The 19,569-nt window shown below is 45.2% G+C and overlaps 1 protein-coding gene across 1 annotated transcript in view; it reads right to left on the bottom strand.

The window, feature by feature from the left end:
- MYO7A (myosin VIIA) overlaps positions 1-19,569 on the bottom strand; it is an 80,431-nt gene that overhangs the window by 5,201 nt on the left and 55,661 nt on the right. The window contains exons 24-44 of the mRNA XM_030234897.2: positions 19,337-19,513; positions 17,610-17,699; positions 16,239-16,366; positions 15,581-15,707; positions 12,121-12,240; positions 11,232-11,405; positions 9,845-10,072; positions 9,249-9,419; positions 8,160-8,277; positions 7,748-7,874; positions 7,470-7,639; positions 7,174-7,364; positions 6,507-6,631; positions 5,621-5,778; positions 4,987-5,140; positions 4,718-4,873; positions 4,262-4,367; positions 2,458-2,571; positions 1,327-1,414; positions 425-531; positions 40-225 (exon numbers count right to left, since the gene is read on the bottom strand). Of these exons, the coding sequence (XP_030090757.1) occupies positions 40-225; positions 425-531; positions 1,327-1,414; positions 2,458-2,571; positions 4,262-4,367; positions 4,718-4,873; positions 4,987-5,140; positions 5,621-5,778; positions 6,507-6,631; positions 7,174-7,364; positions 7,470-7,639; positions 7,748-7,874; positions 8,160-8,277; positions 9,249-9,419; positions 9,845-10,072; positions 11,232-11,405; positions 12,121-12,240; positions 15,581-15,707; positions 16,239-16,366; positions 17,610-17,699; positions 19,337-19,513 (3,015 nt within the window). The remainder of the gene's footprint in view (positions 1-39; positions 226-424; positions 532-1,326; positions 1,415-2,457; positions 2,572-4,261; positions 4,368-4,717; positions 4,874-4,986; positions 5,141-5,620; positions 5,779-6,506; positions 6,632-7,173; positions 7,365-7,469; positions 7,640-7,747; positions 7,875-8,159; positions 8,278-9,248; positions 9,420-9,844; positions 10,073-11,231; positions 11,406-12,120; positions 12,241-15,580; positions 15,708-16,238; positions 16,367-17,609; positions 17,700-19,336; positions 19,514-19,569) is intronic.

Here is a 19,569-nt window from a genome sequence, read left to right as displayed (position 1 = left end):
CCAGCCAGGGCTGGTGTATGAATCAAGCTGCTGGCTTACCCTTTTCCAGTCATCTGGAGAGAGCTGCCGGATGAGGTCCTGAGGCACCAGCTCCTTCAGGAGTTTGGGGATGCTGGGGAAATAGGACTTGTCATCCTCAAACTTGACTCGGTAGATGAGAGCTGCCAGCTGCAGGACCTCTTCCCGTGAGCACTTGTGGTAGCCACGCAGGTACTTTGGTAACTCCTGCACGGAGGAAAGAACAGCAGAAAGATAGAGAGGAGGTCTGTGGACCTTCACCCTCACATGTTAAATGGAGTTTGTGGAGGTATCCAGTCCCTGGCTGAGAGGCTGTTCCCTGGGAACATCTGCAGATGGACAAGACTTTGCAACCTACTCCTAATCCCTCCCAAACCTCCACTGTGACTGCAGAGTCCTGGCGCACCTGGTAATAGTGGAAGATTGAGTCTGCCATCGAGTCTTTTCCAGGCGTTGTGTTGGTCCACAGTTTTTTCATGAAGAACACTTGGTAGGTGAGGGAAGGCACTATTCCTGTGCAAGTGAAGCAAACATAACAGCTGGTTTGAGCATCAGCTGGCAATCAGTGTCTGCATCCAGCAGTGCCCATGTGCCATCACAGCCTGCAGGGACAGGGGCTTTCACAAGGCCAACTGGGCTCAGACTTTGCAGAAAAAACTACATCACTGCCTTGCAAAGCTTTAATAGGGTGGGAAAAGTGTCTGGGTTCCCTTGCACAACTGTACTTCATTGATAGTACCCATGGCTAACACAGGACAGAGGAGTTGTACCCTGGAGGCACCTGTGTCCTGCAGCCACTGGTAAACTCAGCAGAGCTGCAGCCAGCTCCACTTTGGATGTGGTCAGTGAGGTGAGATGAATCCCACCACTGAAACCTTCCTGCAGGCACTTCCTGGAGAGATGGCCTCCAGCAGGTGCTTCTCACAGGGGCCAGGACGAGCCTTGGACAGAGGTTTTGCTGCTCCTGGATGGATCACCTCCCAGGTGATGTCCCCAGGGATGGTGCAGAGAGCAGCACTCCCATCAGTGTGGCCAAACACATCACAGGATCACAGAATCACTGAGGTTGGAAAAGACCTATAAGATTAAGTCCAACCATTAGCCTAACAGTGCCAGGAGCATCACTAAGCCATGTCCCTAAGCACCACACCTCCATTTTTTGAACACTAGAGGACAGTGATTCCACCATTTCCGTGAACAGCCTGTTCCAATGCTTGTGGCAGATGAAGTGGTCAATCTTGTTTGAAAGGGATGGAGGGCAGTAGGAAGGCTGTGTGTGAACCATACTGGAAAAAAACTCATCATTACCATCTTTTGCTGGTCTTGCTTTCTTTATCCAGTCTGTCAGGTGTCTCACAAAGTCAAAGAAGAAATCTCCCTCCGGCACACTGATGACCTGGGGGACACAGCACATAGTCATGAAGGCTGAGCAAGTCAGTCATACAGTAGGATCACAGAAAATCCTGAGTTGGAAGGGACCCAGAAAGATTATCAAAGTCCATCCTCTGGCCCTGCATAGGATATCTTTAAGAATCACACCATGTGCCAGAGAGCATTGTACAAATACTCCTTGAACTCTGTCAGGCTTGGTGCCATGACCAATTCCCTGGGGAGACTGGTCCAGTGCCAAACCATCCTTTGTGTGAAGACCCTTTTCCTAGTATCCAACCTAAATGTTCCCTGACACAGCTTCACGCCATTCCTTTGACCAGTGATCCATCACTGATCACCCCAGAGAAGAGATCAGTGTCTTCCCCTTCTCTTCCCCTCATGAGGAAGTTGCAGACTGCAATGAGGTCTCATCTCAGTCTCCTCCAGCCTGAACAAGGCAAGTGACCTCAGCTGCTCCTCACATGCCTTCCCCTCAAGGACCTTCACCATTGTCACAGCCCTCTCTAACAGCTTTATTTCCTTATATAGTGGTGCCTCAGACAAGTGGCAGGACTCCACAGGCAGGGTTGGCCATTGCCCAGCCCATCTCCTGTAGTTGTTGCTCACTGCTTTGTACTTCTTACACTGATGTGTAATAAACTGCTGATGTGAGAAAGCCAATGCCAGCACCTTGCTTCAGGCTCTAATTTCACCCATTACTCCTTATTGCAACTTGTTTCACCACAACCCTTCCTTTCCCTTCCTGATGACTATCTCCATAGATTTCTCCCACTTGCCAGAGGCAGCTCTAAGCAGCACATTTTTCTTACTTAGTCCTTTCTTATAAATCCAGCTCAGGACAGGCTAGGAGAGCTTTACCTGTCTGTGCTTTAAGTCCTTTGGGGTGACTGCAAACCTCACCTGTATCAGGTTAGATGTGATTTAGGAATGCCACACAGCTTTTAGAGAAATGCTTCTCACCACAAGGCTCTGGCTCCAGCCCTGTGTACCTACTGCCAAGTGGGTTATCCTGGGTACCTCTGGGCTAACTCTGGGTGGGTCACTCACCTTGTCGGAGATTTTGACAAAGAGGCTGAAGCCCTCAGAGGACTTCAGGAGCAGCCTGTTGGAGATGTTCTGGCAGAAGTCCTTGGCTTTCGTGCTGGATTCCACCTCAAATGCCTACAAAGAGAGGAAGATCACTACTGCAATCTAAGAGCTCATTTCACTTTTTGTTCTCTTTGAGGAGCTCCAGGTGCACATGCACAGAGGGGTTTAGATGCCCACCAGTGATACTGTGAACTGGAGCTCTGGGCATCGGAGGCATGTCTGCAGAAGCTCTATCATGCTACTGCTGTACCATTGTGCTTTGGGATGCTGTATTTATATCCTGTGCTAGCTTATCCAGAGCTCTCCAGGCAATGCAAGAGATTTTTCTGATCTAACAGCGAAGTGTCAGAACTATTTGCTTGAGGGAAGAGGGGTGGGAAAGACAGAGTGAGAGATCTCCAGGCTGAATCGTCCTGTCTCTCCAGCGATGATGAGGAAGTCAGATGCCTGGCTTAGACTAGGTCTAAGCCAGATACCTGGTTACTAGATAGCTGAATAGAGGGAAAATGATTCCTGTTTTATGGATAGCTAAAGCATGGGATGTTTAAAGGTCTTTCCCATTTGTTTGCACATCCAAATTCTGGTTTTGCCTTTTGAGCTGTGCTCAGCATTTACACTGCCTCAGTTTTGCTCTGCCCGCTTAATGAGATTCAGCTCACAGCAGTTTAAGGAACTTAAGCTTCTGACCACCACATGCACAACTGAACCACCAAACTACCAGGACCCACGTTCCACATCCCACAAGAGTCTGATCTGGGGTTCAGTGCTGCTAATGCTCAGCACCACGTCAGTGCAGATGCATGTTGTACTGGAACGATGCTACTCTGCCAGTCCACCTGGTGACTTCCATGGTCAAATGGATCACAGCAAACCCATCCAAGTGTAGAAATCCCCACATCCTCCTCCTACTGGCTCTCACACAGAGGTATGTGTATTAAGTAGTGTCATGCTCAAAGCTGGTCATGTAGGAAAAAATATTCAAAGTGATGAGAAACCCCAAGAGTTTCCTCAGCTCTCCATTACAGATAAACAAAGGATGATTCCTCTGCAACACTCTCAGCTGCTGCAGAAGAATCATCCTTTTCCTTCCATGGGTGTGGACTTTTTTACAAATAAACCCACTGGGAAATACAGAAATTTAGTTGTAACCAGGGGTATGAGGGAAGAGAGATGTGAACCTCACAGGAAGACTAATCAGTAGGTGAGACAGCAGTAGCTGCAAGGACATGCCTATCTGCTCTGGCATCAATATGACTAGGTGCCTTACCAGCATGTAAGATGCTTAGTGATAGTGCAGGTATCATTTCTGTGTCATCTCAGGTCAGAGGGGATAATTTCAGTCACCTACTTGCCAGTCCTGCAATAGCCTGCCCATTTCCCAGGGGGGCCCATCATGGTACCCCTTTGGGTATCGCTGGGTGGACAATATCTGCTGGTTATACTCCAAATAACTGAGAGCCAAGGCCTGTGAGCTACTGTGAATGAATGGATGACCCCATCCAGTTTCCCTTTTTCTGCAGTCATTCTCTAAAGCCTTCAGTGAACACCAGCAAAGAACCCATATATTGAAAAACACAACTTGCAACAAATCCGAGTAGACAAGGATGGATTTTTCTTGTTATGCTTTGGCCCAGAGGCTTCTGGAAAGGCTGAGCTTTTCTGAATCAGAACCAATATTGGTTAATGCCTTTTCTGAGATTTTTGAGAATAAGAAAATTGACAACCATTCGGACAGAAAAGAATTTCCTTCTCCCCCGTTTACCTCATCGGTGTCATCAGGGAAGTAAACCTTGTGGAAAATTTGGGTCGTTTTGTGTTGAATGGCTTCCACTTCTACCAGATGGGGTGGGTATTTTCTGGATCCATTCCTGCAAAACAGGAGGTGGCAAGTGTCACATCATAGCAAGAATCCTTTTTTAAAATCTTCCCTTTTTAATGCATATCCTTTTTGAGTAAGTTCAGCTACTTTCTTAATATTATTTTTCCTTCAAAAAAGAAGTAAGTTTCTGAAATGGACCTGGATGAAGTTGATTATTTCCTATTTTTCTGCACTGCTTATCAGCAACCCAATGTCCCTTTCAATCAGTTTGGTGGAATAGAGGGAGGCTGAGAGCTTTCACTGTGCCCCCAGACACCAAAATATCTCCCAGCTGTATTTTTTCACACATATTTGGATGTTGTGGTACAGTCAGGACTAGGAGGTCTTTCAGTGCCATACCTCAAGGCTTTCTGGAGTCTCTGGATGCAGTCTGCTGCCAAGGGGTGATGTTTCCGGGATTGCAGGAACCTCTGGACGTGGGGCAGGAGGATGTTACTCGGAGGGAAAAGGCCTGTACACAACCACAACAGCTCCCAGCCTTTCTCTTCACTGTATCTGCACAAGAAGAGACCCAGGAGGAACAAATCACTTTTGGCACAGACACTTCAGATCTGATTTGCCCAACACAGTCTAGTGCATTTGGGCCAAGGGGAACAAACAGCTCTTACTTGATGTGGTTGTCCGTGAGCTGCTTGAGGGTCTGGCAGTAGATCTCATCCTTGAGGGGTTCAGCTTTCAAGGCACCTTCAAATATTTGGTCTGTCAGTTCATTGACTGAGCGGGTCCTTTTGGATGGGTAGTCACCCATATATTTCAGCACAGGTGGGAGGCAGGAGTCAAGGATGAGCTAACTGGGATATTTGGTGAAGGCCCTCTGTTGATGATGTTGTTAAAGGCATCCTACACATGACTAGAGAAGTGGCTGCAAAGGGATAGTCAGGCACCAAACTCTGTCTCCAAGGCCATGTGGACTGACTAGGGCTGTGGCCATCCCCAGCAGGTGCACTTGGCAGAGAGTCAGCTGAACCAAGACAGAGCAGTGCTAGTGTGTGTGGACCAGCAGGACTCAATAACTGGTCCCTGAATCCTCATTGATTAAGTAGACACACCTCAGATTTCAAGGATGTTTAAGGTACAGATTTGTGGTGCACACCCATTTCCAAGCCTGTGACATGGTCCCACAGCCCTTAAGAGGGACCACAAACCTTTCTTTGGGCTTTGCTTGGGGCCTTAAAGAGCCTGTTCAGCTCTTTGCCTGTCAGACCTGTTGCCCAAGGGGACTCCCAAGCAGAGGAAGGATATCAATAAAGGCCATACAGGCTTCTTGGGACAGCTCCTCGCTGCCCAGGATCTTCTTCAGCAGTGGCTGTTTGATGGGCTCGCGGGTGTAACACCACAGCTTGTCCTTTCCACGGCTCTTGGTGATCATGACCCGGCTGAGGGTGTGCTTTGGAGGTGGTCTGGTGGCAAACAAAGCAAGAGGTGGAGAGATTACAGGGATATTAGGAATAGCTTATGGCCAATGTTTCACCTAGGACGGCTGCTTACAGCACCTGGCTAATGAAATCTTACATCAAAAGGGACATCAAGTATCCAGCAAGTATCCAGCTGCAGTTCTGCTCAAAGAGAACCACTTGTACACTCCTATGGCTCAGAAGAGTCTCTTATAGACCCTACCCCACTAATGACACCACAATCACCTCCCCTATCCCAAAAAGCTTCTAGCCACAGGAAGGATGATGACAATGAATGGTCAGGGCAGCCACACTGAAAGAATATCACCTAGCAGTAGAAGCCTGCCAAAGGGAAGACATCTCAGAGGATCTGATCTGCTTTTTGGATTGCCAGCCCATCCAAACAGAAGTGGGACCTTTGGTCAGCTGCATTCAGCAGTGGTGCACATTGAAATTTTTGGAGCTGAGATGAAAATGCCTACTTAGCCTAAGCACATCCTCCCACATGATATTAAATTTCAAATTGCTACACCTCTGCTGAGAAAAAATCCTTTATAAAACCTTGTCTGTGGAAAACATGCAGCTCAAATGCCATGACCTAAACCAGAGGTTGCAGTTGTACAAAGTCACATAATGGGGTATTCAGAGTCTTTCCCAGTAGCAAAATTTTCCTGATTCCCAAGCTACCTGCTGATGGACTCCTATAATTTTTGAGAATGGTTTAAAAAAATCACCTAAAATAATCGTAGGAAAATTCCTCCAAGGTGTATGGCTTAACTCTTTCTTCACTGTCTGAAACTGCCATCTGAGAGGTTCTGATAACATCTTGTCGTTGGTCAGGGGTCATTGTGACCAGGGCCTGTGGGATGAAAAGCTCTCTGTTACTTAGTATCTGATGTATTCAAAGAGAGGAAGCAGATACAAAACAAGAACGGTGAAAATAAGAATAATCCATCAATTCCTGCTAACAGTCAGTTAGAACTGGGCAGTTATCATTTCTCTGGGCCATTCTCAGTCACTAATGCAAGGAATGACAAGTACTCAAGTATTTCCATAGTGTGGATCACTTCTTAAGGAAGGTGATGTGCTCTGGAACCTACAGCTCCACATGTGAATGTAGCAGTTCTCTCCAACCACCAATGCACCTTTAAGCAATCAGGCCAGCTGGAAGGATTTAGCACAATACACGGACATTCCAAGTCACAGGTTTGTGGTGTCCTGAGTGCCAAGATCAGAAGAAAGGCTGAGATTACTTTTGCCTTTGACAACTTGTCACCTCTCTCATCTACTTTGTTTTCTGCCTTACCTTCAGAGAGACTTGGACCAGATCTAAGCACTCCAGGAAGGCTTTGACCTCCCTGGACATTGTACCAAGTTGTGCAATTCCGTAAGACTGCTTACCACGATCTCCAACGGAGGCATGGTGACGGTAGGCAAGACATAGACGGAATCAGTTGGGAAATCCCCTCTCTGCTTGGTCCGTTCATTGAACCCATTAGCCCACCCCGAGTTCATCACTTGCTCTCCTGTGTCCTGGTCCAGAACTATCAGGTCTCCTTTAAGGAAGCTGAGGAACCCAGATTCTTCTCCCACTGCAAAAAAACCAACCATTGGTTAGAACTGGTTTTTTTTCCCAAATTCCTCAGGAATATTAAATCTATCTCTACATTTACCACTGAGCTGGGCTATTTACTTGCCTGGATTTGGGTTGTCTTGGAGGGTGACCACATACTTGGATCGTTTCCTTAGTCCTTCAAGGAAGGTCACCACCAGGTCCCGGATATCCTCGGCATTGTTGGAGGTGAAAGTGTACTCATCACCTTTAATGGTGGCCAGGGTGAAACTCTGCCCTTGCAGCTTTCCTCCTCTGGGATATATTTTTATAGGAGACATAAACACAAAACATAATGACATCCAGAGGCAAAGCCTGGAAAAAGACTGATCTATGTTGAGATTGCCAGCTATTCCTCATTACCTGCTGCTTGACACAGCTGTGATCTCTGGGAAAGAGAGCTCTAAGAGAACCTGCTCCTGTTCATCCACAAAGTACACCCCTGTCCAGTTGACAGCTACAATCACATCATTTTTAGGCAGGCTTGGCCCTGGGGTTAAGACAAGACATTCAATTAGCTCATGATGAGTCTTAGGATACGATACAGAAAATGTTTCAAAAGAGGATTCAATTATCAAAAAGCTCTGTGTTTTTTTAAGGGGGACAAATAGTGGCAGACCCATAGCCTGAGCTATTGCTAATCAGGATGCAACAAAAAATAACCTGTCCAGAAAAGACCAGCTAGATGGTCCCCTTCTTGTCTGTGGAATCCCCATCTCTCCTTCCTTTTGCTTTAGAGCATCTTGTGCTCTGGGGATGTGCTCTACTGACTCACCTGAGAACTTAAAGGCTTCATAAAACCGAGAAAACAGCAAAGGCCACTTGAAACGTGCAAAATCCACTACTTCTTCCTTGACCTTTTTTGGGTCTGCCCTCTTCTGAGTATAAATTCCCTACAGAAAAAGCAAACCACAGCTATATCCAGGAAGAGAGCAAGGAAAATCAATCCATGATTGAAGATCTTGGAACTAATATTAATGGAGGTCTCAGTGTGGCTAAGGGCCAAACTATTGCAGGAATAAGTGACAGTTTGGTCAAAGTCCTGGCCTTCAGTTCCCATTTTATGGAATAATTTGACTTGGAGAAGGCTGGGCAAGCTTCTGGAGTGACCAATCTCAGTGAGGTTCGACTCAGCTGACTGTGGGTTTCCCTAAAGTGAGTGTTTACTTTTCAGCTTGACATTCCTTTAGCTGGAAGCAGACACTCATCCCTTAAGCCCCTTATTGAGGGCATCCTTAGACACCTGACACTTCTGAACAAAGCTGACAGGCTGACAGGGGATGTGCAAGATCCAAGTGAATCCCTGTGTCTCCACTGACAGTTTAGTTGAGGTGAGACTCCCTATGCTCACGGAGATGTTTAACTAATAGGGATCCTGATCTGAAGCTGGCTCCTGATGTTAAATAAATGCCCATGTTCATGCCAGGAACATCAGCTCTCATGAGTGGTCATGAGTACTGGGTAATGACTTATGGCAATTGTTGTCATGTGAGAGTGCCACAAATGTTCTAATTGAAGCCAGGGAGGTTTTATACAGTGCTTGGCACAATAAAGCCCTGATATTATCCACAGACATGAACCACCTCTGTAATACAACTGGTAACACCCCAATCTCGTGTAACAGCAACGCCACCACAGAGATGGTGATTACATCTCAGAGTAAATCTTTGCAGGATGTCTTTTACCAGATCTTGCATAAAAACCAGTGGTAAAGCTGAACATGGTTAGTACAAGCCCTGCCCTTTCTCACAGTTTTAGCTTCAGGCCAGGCTAAGAGCTGAGCTATGATGCCTGACACGTTTAAAAGGCAAATGAAGCTATTGAAACATGATGTGGTCCTCAACAGGTGATCTATTGTCCCCACCTTTTTATGTGCAGCTATAATGAGCTGAGCCCATTTTTCCACTGTTTTTGAAGCTGTGATCTCTCTGTCTGGAATGTAGGATGGAATTAGATTTAGCAGCCTTTCCAGTACCATCTCTGACCCATAGTCCACGTAGTACTGCTGGGAAGCCAGTTCTGCCAGATCCTCCTCCTGTGGGAGCCAAACAAATCAAGTTAATGCTGTCACCAAGTCAGGACAACATCCATCCTGCACCACTCAAGAAGCCCGTTGTGGAGGCTGGGTGTACTACAGAATTGTCTGGGGATGCTTCTTTTTGGCAGAACTTCACCTTTTGCACCTTTTTGCCCATCTAAAGTTCAGGGCACTGACCACTGAAAGCTACGATTAAGCCTTAACATGTTCATTGTTAAGAGTGCTCATGTAGCACATGGAAGCACTCAAGCCCAGTTGAGAGGACCTGATTGCTGTAGCTCCTGTTTTCCAAGTGAGCACCATAATGCCCAACCTAATGGGTGTCCAGGGAGGAATATTTATCATCCCCTTCGCTGTAACCTATTTCACCATCTCAAAGATGCTCTGTGGGATACAGACTGGGAGCTGCTGAGGTCACACACCTTGTCACACCGGTACTCCCCAAACTTCACCCCTCGCACGATCTGTTGGTAGATGAGATTGGTGGCCACGTTGTCCTCGCTGGGGTTGTGCCAGGGGGTGAAGATCTCCTTCCTGAAGAAGAGCCGCCACGGCGCGTTGCGCTCCTGCGCTCCCTGCTCCTTGGCATACTGCTCGCACTGGGACACAGCATCCATCACGTGGTCATTGCCACTCCCCAGCGAGGACACCTAGGCAGGGCAGAGAGGAATGTGCCATTCACCTGAACAAATGCAGACCTTTTTAGGAAGAGAGATCTATTTTTGAGTCTCTCAGACTACCTTTATAATCAAAATAATCAATGGTTCTATGTCATCTAGCCAGCTAAGTCCTGCAGCATGGCTGGGTGACCCATTTCATTTTGAGCTCCAGCTTCCCATTCAGACTGAAAGAAGAGCATCAACATGATTCAGCAAAGCCAATGGTTTCATTTTAAACTATTGTAGATTCATACTGTGCTTTAAAACACACTGTTTCAAAGTCATGGGCTTGTATCCAGCCTAGCTAAGCATCAGAAAAAATCCAGAATAAAAGAGCCTGTCCTGTTACAGAAATTTACCTGTCTCCTCACTGGGGTTTGCCATGAAGCCCCCAAAGCACTATATATCTCCTCAGACTTAGCATCACTTGCTGCATGTCTCCTTAAAAAAGATGAAGAATACAGAGTATAAACCATTTTATTTTTCACCTAGAGGCAGAGGTGGCTACATCTGTGGTGAGAATATCCTTCATCCTCTTATACAGCAGCGCTTGGTATACTTGAGTTTCATTGACTTGCAGCTCTTGTGTCACCTGATGAAGCTTTACCCCTCTCATTTATGCTCACCTTTATTTTAACAGAATTTCTGAGAAGTATATGTTTTTAGGTCAAATAAAGCAGGTTAAATGCCAATGCAGGGAGGGCAGCTTAGATTTTAACTCATTTCAGAAGCTTAATTTCAACTATTAGCTTTCCAATTAAATTTAATTGGCTCCCTTACATAAAAATCCAGGTAGGATGTTTTACTGGAAATTCATCTCTAATAAGCTTAACTGAGAGTAAGAGAATAGCATCACATAAGCTTGCAGGAGGAAAGAAATTTCTGAAGGTTTCTGCTCCACCACACTACTCAGAACAGGTGCATCTTTGAATAGGTTCCTCTGTGCATTTTCCTGTTGAATTCTGAATATCTCCAAGGAGAGAGATTTTCCTACAACCCAGCTGCAGAGCTTCACTATTCTTTTTGTGAAAATCATGCTGAGACTTGCACTGTAGAAATAATCCCTCTGCCTTCTGGAAGTTATGTGACAGCAAGGAGAACCTCCCCCTTTCTTTCCCAGAACTACTCTGGAACAGAACTTAGGATGTACCTTGTCAAAAAGTGCAATGTAGAGCGAAAAGCCAAATCGGTCCTTCAGGCTGATTTTGTCGGCCAAAGAATTGCAGAGCTCTTTAGCAGTTGTTGCAGAGTCTGTCAACAGTGTCTTTGTTGTCCCATCCATAAAGGTGACAGGCAGCATGATCGGTTTCTTGGACTTGGTTGCCTAAAGGATCAGAGTCAAACTTTATAATGTCACATGTATTTCAACACTATTTACCTGCATACTCTTCCACCCCACTCTGGTACCCACTTACTAATTCCTGATCCCACTGACTGGCTGCTTTTCAGTTGCTACCACACCACCATACCATATTTATCAACAAGATAAAGTACAGTCAGCCACTGGAAGCACTTGGAAGTCGCAGATATTTTATTTACTACATTCAGTCATCAAGGTGTCTAATCCAGAAAATAAAAGCATGCTTGGGAATGCTCATGGACACCGGAACACAGCTGTGTATGCTTGCAAACCAGTTTAGAAAATGAGCAAGTTTTGCACAAACTGCCAGTTCCAGCTATAATTATCCCCAAACAAGTCCCAGGGACCACTCACGGAAGGTAGTTTGCCTGCAGCCACCTTCATCTGGAAGACAGTTTTTTGAACACACAAGGGCTTGCTCTGTGCCAGCTCAATGCCAACAGCACAGTTTTAATTTACAAATACTGATGCAGCCAAAAGGACTGATCTTCAACATGCTCTGGAGCAAATCCAGGATGTAGAGGGAATGCAATATGTTGGAATTTCATGAAAATGGTTGACAGAAATAGGCATTCTGCTGTCCCACATTCTGTCCTGACAGAGATGCGGTTCTTGTGACAGGTGGAAGGCTTAAACCCTTAACTCCAGTTCCCTGGGGATGACAGGGAGGGGCTCATACCTGCAGCTCCAGCCAGCTGGGTGGCTGTGTCCTTGTCCCGTTGGCAAATGTCCGCCTCAGCCTCTCTTCACAATAGGGAGCATAACCTGGGGGGCCTCCGTTGATGAAGTTCCTTAAATACTGTTGGCAGCAGGGAACACATTGTTTAGACCTTTGGCTTAAGAGGCCAAGCACTTGCAAAAAGTAATGTTTTTTCAGAGAAAAGCCCTCTGTGACTAATGACAGTGATACCACTCAGGCTCGGATGTTCCTGCACCACATCACTGGAAGCTGAGAGACGGCAGGACAGTCTGCACCCCTGCCTTGTTCTTCTACTGTGCATTTCTGGCCTCAGAGGAGATAAGATACCAGACCAGACAGACCTTTGATTGAAGCCAGAGCAGAAGCTATTCTGTTCCTGCTATTGCTGCCAGTGATTTCTATCTTTGTATTTTAAAGATGTATTATAAAATGTTATTGAATGTTGGACAAAAAGATGGAAGTGAATGAAAAATATGTGTAAGTAATGATTCCAGGGGATTGTAAGTGAATGCTACTCAGAACTAACAGCACAAAAGATCTTTCTCAGTGACATTAAACAGATATCTCCTTAGTCAGATATCAAATAGCATTTTGGCCTAAACCAGAATTTGAAGCACTTCAGTGGATGTTAAAAATATAACTACATTACTTGTAGAGAAAATTAAATCCAGTGATTTCCACAATATGAAAGATAACACACTCAAAAATATTACACAAACATCTTGGCCAAAATGTTAGCAAAGACTAATAAAGCCGTAAACCAAATTTTTCTGACTTTGTAGAAAGACAGAGTTCTCTGAATGATGACGCACAGCTATTCCTTCAGAAACACAGACTGCTTTATAAGACTGTCAGCCATAAATAACAAGGCCAGAGAGACAGATATCTCTGTTAATCCTAACTTACAGAGACACTGTGAAGTACCTACGTAACACAGCCAGATTATAGGGATGAGAGCTGCTGCAAATGATCATAAATGGCCAATGCAATGTAAAAGTGTAGTTTCGGTTATGCTATTGCTAATAATGAACTATGCAATTAATATTTTTTCATGTTCCTACTTCCTTGCAACTGAACCTGCCCACCTAGATGCACTGCTGGTTGAAAGAAAGGTGCAAAGAACAGGAGTGCTAATGTGCCTTGGCTCATGTTTAACACACGATGCGAAAAAGGTGTCTAATGGGACCCAAAGCATAACTTGAATATCTGGGAGCTGGAATACATATTGAAGATCTGCCTCATTATCAGTGAAATCCTTCTCAAAATGTTCACTTCTAATTGATAATTTTGAATGACAGAATCATAGAAGGAAATGGATGTCATTGAGAGGGACTTGGACATGCCTAAGAGCTGGGCCTTCATGAACCACATGAAGTTCAACAAGGACAAGAGCAATTTCCTGCTCCTGGGCTGGGGCAATCCCAAACACAAATGCAGGCTGGGCAGAGAATAGATTGAGACACATCCTGGGGAGAAGGACTTGAGGGTATTCATGGACAAGAAGTTCAACATGACCCGTCAGTAGCACTCACAGCTCAGAAAGCCAAACATGTCCTGGGCTGCACCACCAGCAGTGTGGGCAGCAGGGCGAGGGAGGAGCTTCTGCCCCTGCTCTGCCCTAACCAGATCCCATCTGGAGTGCTGCATCCAGCTCTGGGGCTCTCAGCACAAGAAAGATGTTGAGATGTTGGAGCAAGTCTGGAGGAGGCCGCCAAGATGCTCAGAGGGCTGGAGCATCTCTGCTATAGAGACAGGTTGAGAGAGGTGGGGTTGCTCAGCCTGGAGAAGAGAAGGCTCCAAGGAGACTTTAGAGCACCTTCCAAACTTAGAGGGGCTACAAGAGAGCTGGAGAGGCACTTTTGATAAGGGCATGTAATGACAGGACAAGGGGAAGTTGCTTTAAACCAAAAGAGGGCAGGTTTAGATTTGGCATAAGGAAGAAATTATTTCCTATGAGGGTGAAGTAAGGCACTGGAACAGGTTGCCCAGAAAAATTATGTCTGCCTCATCCCTGGTCAGGCTGAATAGAACTCTGAGCAATCTGATCTAGTGGAAGGAACGCCCTCCTGGCGGCAGGGTTTAACTAGATGACTTATAAAGATCCCTTCCAACCCAGACCATTCTATGCTTCTGTGATTCTATGATCCGGTGGTTGTACGATTCTATGTCTGAGTCGCCAGAACTACTTATAAATTATTTCTGACAAGTGCTTCTCTATCCTATAGTAATCTTCTATTATTAAAGATTTAAGCCAACACAGCTTCCTGTGCCATACGTCTCAGATCTCATTTCCACAAGTAATTTAATTTTCTGTGACTTTGCCAGTGATTTATCTTCTTTATTAGATTGCACGCTGACAAGGCCTGGGGATGAAGGAGGCATTCTATTCTTGGCTTCAGCTCTTTCGGTGCTGAACACCCAGTACCTAATCTGATATCTGTGGAAATTAATGGAACATCTTTATTTCCAGTCAGGCACTGGAACAAATTGTCCAGGGAAGTGGTGGAATCACCATCCCTGGAAGTATTAGAGAAAATGCAGATATGGCACCTGTGGACATGCTTTAGTGGCAGGCTTGGCAGTGGTTGGACTTGATCTTAGACGTCTTTTCCAACCCAAACAATTCCATGACTCTATAACTAATTTGGAAAGCAGACTGTTCAAATCTAGGCAACAGAACTTTGCTCAGGAAAGAAAAAAGAAAATCCTTAAGAACAACCTGATTTTCTAAAGTGTCAGCCACTTGGCATCCCCCACTGACTTCAGTCCTGCTGATCCACAGTGCTGCTGAAGATGGGTTACATGTCATCTCCTGTGGCTGTTTGGAATTGGATTTCTCAATATGACGCATGATGGGGAACATAGCATCATTCAGATTGCACCTCTGCAAATGTACTTCCATGTAAATTAAATCCTTCCCTTTCTATGTGCATTTTTTTAGTATTAATTTGTATTTGTAATTGGCTGTGCTCTACCTTGCCAGTTATGGCAGAGTAGGTGCCTGAGGTCATACTGTCAAATCCAGTAAATGCTAAATGCACTGACCTTTGCATAAAAGAAACAGAGGAGAATTGTGGGCTATTCTGGTTGTGTGAATTCCACTTGCAGGCTCCCACAAACAAACTTCCTACCAGAAGTCACTTAATCACATCTTCACACATCTTCATGCAGGAGACATCAGCTAATTTGGTTGTCTACATGACCTTTAGAGTCACAGGAAAGAGACACTCACTTCTCAGGAGTGACTCATCTGATTGACATTAGACATTGAACTTGGGATCATGAACAATTTCCTTAGGAACTCTCTCATCTTCATTTCTGGCAAAGACTGGGATTCCCTCTACTGTGAAACCCAAGAGAAAAGCTGGTCCCATGAGTTTCATGGAAAAGAAAATGTATTGGTAGATAATTCATTAGACAAATATCATCTACAATTTACCTTCACAAACTTCTCAGAAGGAGCAAAACATCCCACACAAAGGGACATCAGTATCCAACCCCTAGCATGGCTGCTTTTGGAAGGGTTCTGAGTCAGCTGCTTGCAGATTTGACAGTAGATTTCATCCCTACAATAGGAATAAAAAAAAATTTAAAAGTTAAACAATAAAAAAGAGGAATTATTTAACACTAATTTCTATTAATAAACATAAACACATAAATTGGCCAAACCAGAGATGAGCAAGTGCCCTTCATTTGACACTTTCCAATTTTTGAAAGCTTCATTTAGCAGCTGAAATGAGTTTGAGCTTTTCATTAGCAGACCATTAAAAATATTCACACAAACAAAAGAGATACAATAGTCAAATGGAAAACAGAGTAGTGAGAAACAAGAGTGGGCATCTGAAAGAACAATCCAGTATCATTAGGACTTTCAAAAACGTTTGAATCTGTTTGCATGGTCTTTCCACTGGGCTTGATACAGGCAGTAAGGAATGATCCAGCCTAGTCTGCATTATACAACATAACCATAAAAATAATTAAATGAGAGCTTTGTAAAGCTGCAGATAATATCAAACGTGTTTGAATAGCTCAAGAAAAGCTCAAGGAAGAAGGAATGGAAAGAATGGCATGTTCATGCCCTTGTTTTGATGTCTAACCTTAAGGCTGGCCTGAGGATGCCATTACCAATAATGAAATGGAGCTTCTCCAGGTTGGAAGTGGGTCGGTCTTCGAGCATGCTATTACCCTGCAGCGTGGACTCACCATCATGAAGTCTCTTTGTCACCTGCCAACCAAACATATTGGTTTCTTTCAGGACAGCCAGTTACTGTGTGCCCCCCCACCCCCATCCCAAGTGTGTGGTGCTCCCCAGAGAGGACCCTCCACCAGCCAGGAGGGCTCTCAGAAGTTCTTTGATCTAGGATTTTAAAGGGAATGGGAGGGTTTGACTGTGTTGGCTTTAATCATGTATGGGTGAAATTAAAAATGGTCCTGTCTAGTCACACTTCCACCTGCTTGGTCCTTTCCCAGGGTTTCTACAAAGGCACCCCCTTGCCTCCCAGCTCTGAGCTGGTCCTGCTGCTGGGAGAGGGCCACCAAGGGTCTCTGGAATAAACCATCTAATTGTCAAGGAGGACTTGTCCCTTTTATCTAATAATATTTAAATAATCATCAATGTTTTCACTGGCAAAATGGACCCATTCCCCATGCTATTGGTGCAGCTGAAACTGCATAAGCACGGTGCCGTTTGTGAAAACAAGGATGGCATTTGTCTGCCCAGCAGCTCACTGTCTCAGCCATTCAACCCCATCTCCATTTAGAGAGATGGACATTCCTAGAGCATCTTCAGAGCCAATTAGGGTGAGCTGGATTGGGCCCTGTTTCTCCCCATAGACCCCTAAGGGAATATCTCAATATTCGCTTAGGGGTCTATGGGGAGAAACAGGGCCCAATCTTCATGCTCTCAAGCAGCTGTAGCCAGGTAAGATGGTGCCTGCTCTGGAAATGGGCAGACTATCAATTGTTTCCATTACCCCCACCTGAAAGATTTATCATTCCTCACTCTTTTGAGATAGCACTTCTCAAAAGCTCTCAGCCTGGGGTAACAGCTCCCATGGGGAGTTTTGTCCCTGGCACTGGATTGGAACAAAATGCTGTTGGAGACCCCACCTCTGCTATCTACGGGCAGGAAACTAAAAGCAGGGATAACAATCAGACCATCACAGAGTGGTGAGAGGTATCGGCAGCTGGATGGAGGGCTGTGAAAGAGGGGAGGGAAGGTGCTGGATGGATGGAGAACAGGAGCCGAGGGAAGGCCGGCGCGAGGTGCAGAATGACTCAAGGAGACACGGGAAGCCAACCTTTCCCCTTAAACACTCCTTAAATCTTTCAGGCAGAGAGACAGGTAGCGCCAAACCCAGAGGAGGGCTGGTTCTATGTTGTCTAGGGAAAAGCAGAAGAGAGTCAGAGAGGGCTGCAGACAATCCAACGGCACTTGTGCTGCCAGGCGGCCAAGCGGCTCCCCTCACCTCCTCCGTCAGTTTGGATTTCTTCTTGAGTGTTAAGGAGACCAGTTTGTGCCGCACACTGTTCTTCTTGTGCCCATCAACATGAGTACTCTGCAAAGCAAGAGGAGGGGATGCAAAGTGGTGAGATGCAAGTGCTGAACAAGTGCCCTCTCTGCCTCCCCTGGGTTCCTGCAAAAGACCATTAATCCTGAGCACAGAGTGAGATGTGTCAGAGGCTGGTGGGAACCAGAAGTCTGGACCCATATTCCTGAGCCCCTGGATAATCCAGGGCAGGCTCTGAATTTTGTAGATACTCTCTAACCAGTAATTGTCTCTCAGATCAAAATTATATATTGGGAACATATGAAAAACTGTATATTGAATACATGGCTGATTTGTGCTGAGTCCAGGTCCACCCAGTTCTGCTGTATGACAGTGGAAATGGGATGAGCAAGACCACTCTCTCAGACAAGCCATTTGCACAGCAGGTTTTTAGCTGGAAGTCATCTAGCCAGGGGTTCATGGACAGGTAGTCCACCCACTGTGGTTTCATAACTTTTAACCAACCCTGTGCACTGTCAGGTTTCCCAGAAGGACACGTTTGATGTGGGACAGCTCCAGGCACTGACTATATATCATCATATTACTTGCTGGCTTTCTGCTTTTATAGCAAACTTTTGGACCCAATTAGCCTCTACCCATTTAAACAGCTTTGAAAAATCCATGATTTTATACCCAAACAACACTTTGAGTCCTGTGGCTCTGATGGTTTATATCCATTATAAACATGAGCTGGTGCTGTAAACCTGGATTTGCATATAATTTTGCTCAGGCACCTTTTTGTACTGTGAAGAGATGATGTAACCACAGAGAAAAAGGACAACTTAAATTTCCTTCTCTTCCATACTACCTGGTATCTCAGTTGGCCAAAATACAATTTTTTGTGATAAACAAGCAAGAAGTTATGGGGAGAAGGAATGAAAGGTGATTCTTGGTGCATATTTTTATAGAATTATGATCCTGAGGTAATTCACTAGAAATGCTGAATGGTATCATCATTTTAAGAACAAGGAGATTTGTTAATTTACCTCTGCAAATACTACAGAGATTTGTCAAGAAAACGTCTTGAAAATTAAATAGTGGCATCCAGAAGATGCCAATAGCAGATTATATCTCATCCTGTTGAATAAAGCAGAAAATGCATCAGAATTGTGGACATTGATTTATCCAGAATAATGTTTTGTCTGGGAAGGACACTAGGATGAAGTCCTCCAGTGACATCCAGAAGGCACTGAGGATGCAATAGGGATTTGGTTTTTTAAAAAAAATTTTTATTTCCATAGCTTAATCTCCTGGTAACTAATTACTTCCTGCTCCAAGATTAAGGGCACATTTTTAATTTAGTCTCTTCTGACTCAGGGCAGATCAAAAGGAAATCCCCAAATAAGAAACATAGGACATTGCATTCCCCCCTGTACTTTAGCCCTGCAGGGTGGAGGAGAGAGATCAAAGTCCCATGAGAGATATCAGGGCACTTCCTTCACTGAGGAGCATTCAGCTGGGGGACATTCAGCTCTCCCTGTGAGGAAGGGACAGGATCACAGGCAATTCTCCCTTCACAGCATAAGTGAAAATAAAATCAACAAACTGATTGCCTGCAGCAAACCCCACAAGTTGTTTCTTTCCAACACATTACAATATCCAACACCTAATAATAACAACATCTCTTTTACAGCCACAGCAGTTACCTCTCCTTCTCCCTGCAGAGCCTGCAGCTCTTTCTTATAGGTCTTCTTCCCAAGAGTCTCATAGATTTTTGTCATTACTGGTATCTTCTCACCACCATCACTCATGGCTGTGTGGTATTTCGGCTCAGGGAGGTCTCCCATGAAACGCAGGATAGTGATCCATACAGCAAGGGCCGCCTATTTGAAAGGAAAATTACAGCCTGTTAGCTCACACCAGGGCAGTGGAGGGGCTG

The sequence above is a fragment of the Serinus canaria genome, chromosome 1 (assembly GCF_022539315.1).
Source record: "Serinus canaria isolate serCan28SL12 chromosome 1, serCan2020, whole genome shotgun sequence".
Classification (NCBI taxonomy): domain Eukaryota; kingdom Metazoa; phylum Chordata; class Aves; order Passeriformes; family Fringillidae; genus Serinus; species Serinus canaria.
The sequence above is the reverse complement of the archived record's forward strand: the minus strand, read 5'-3'. Positions and strand labels throughout refer to the sequence as shown.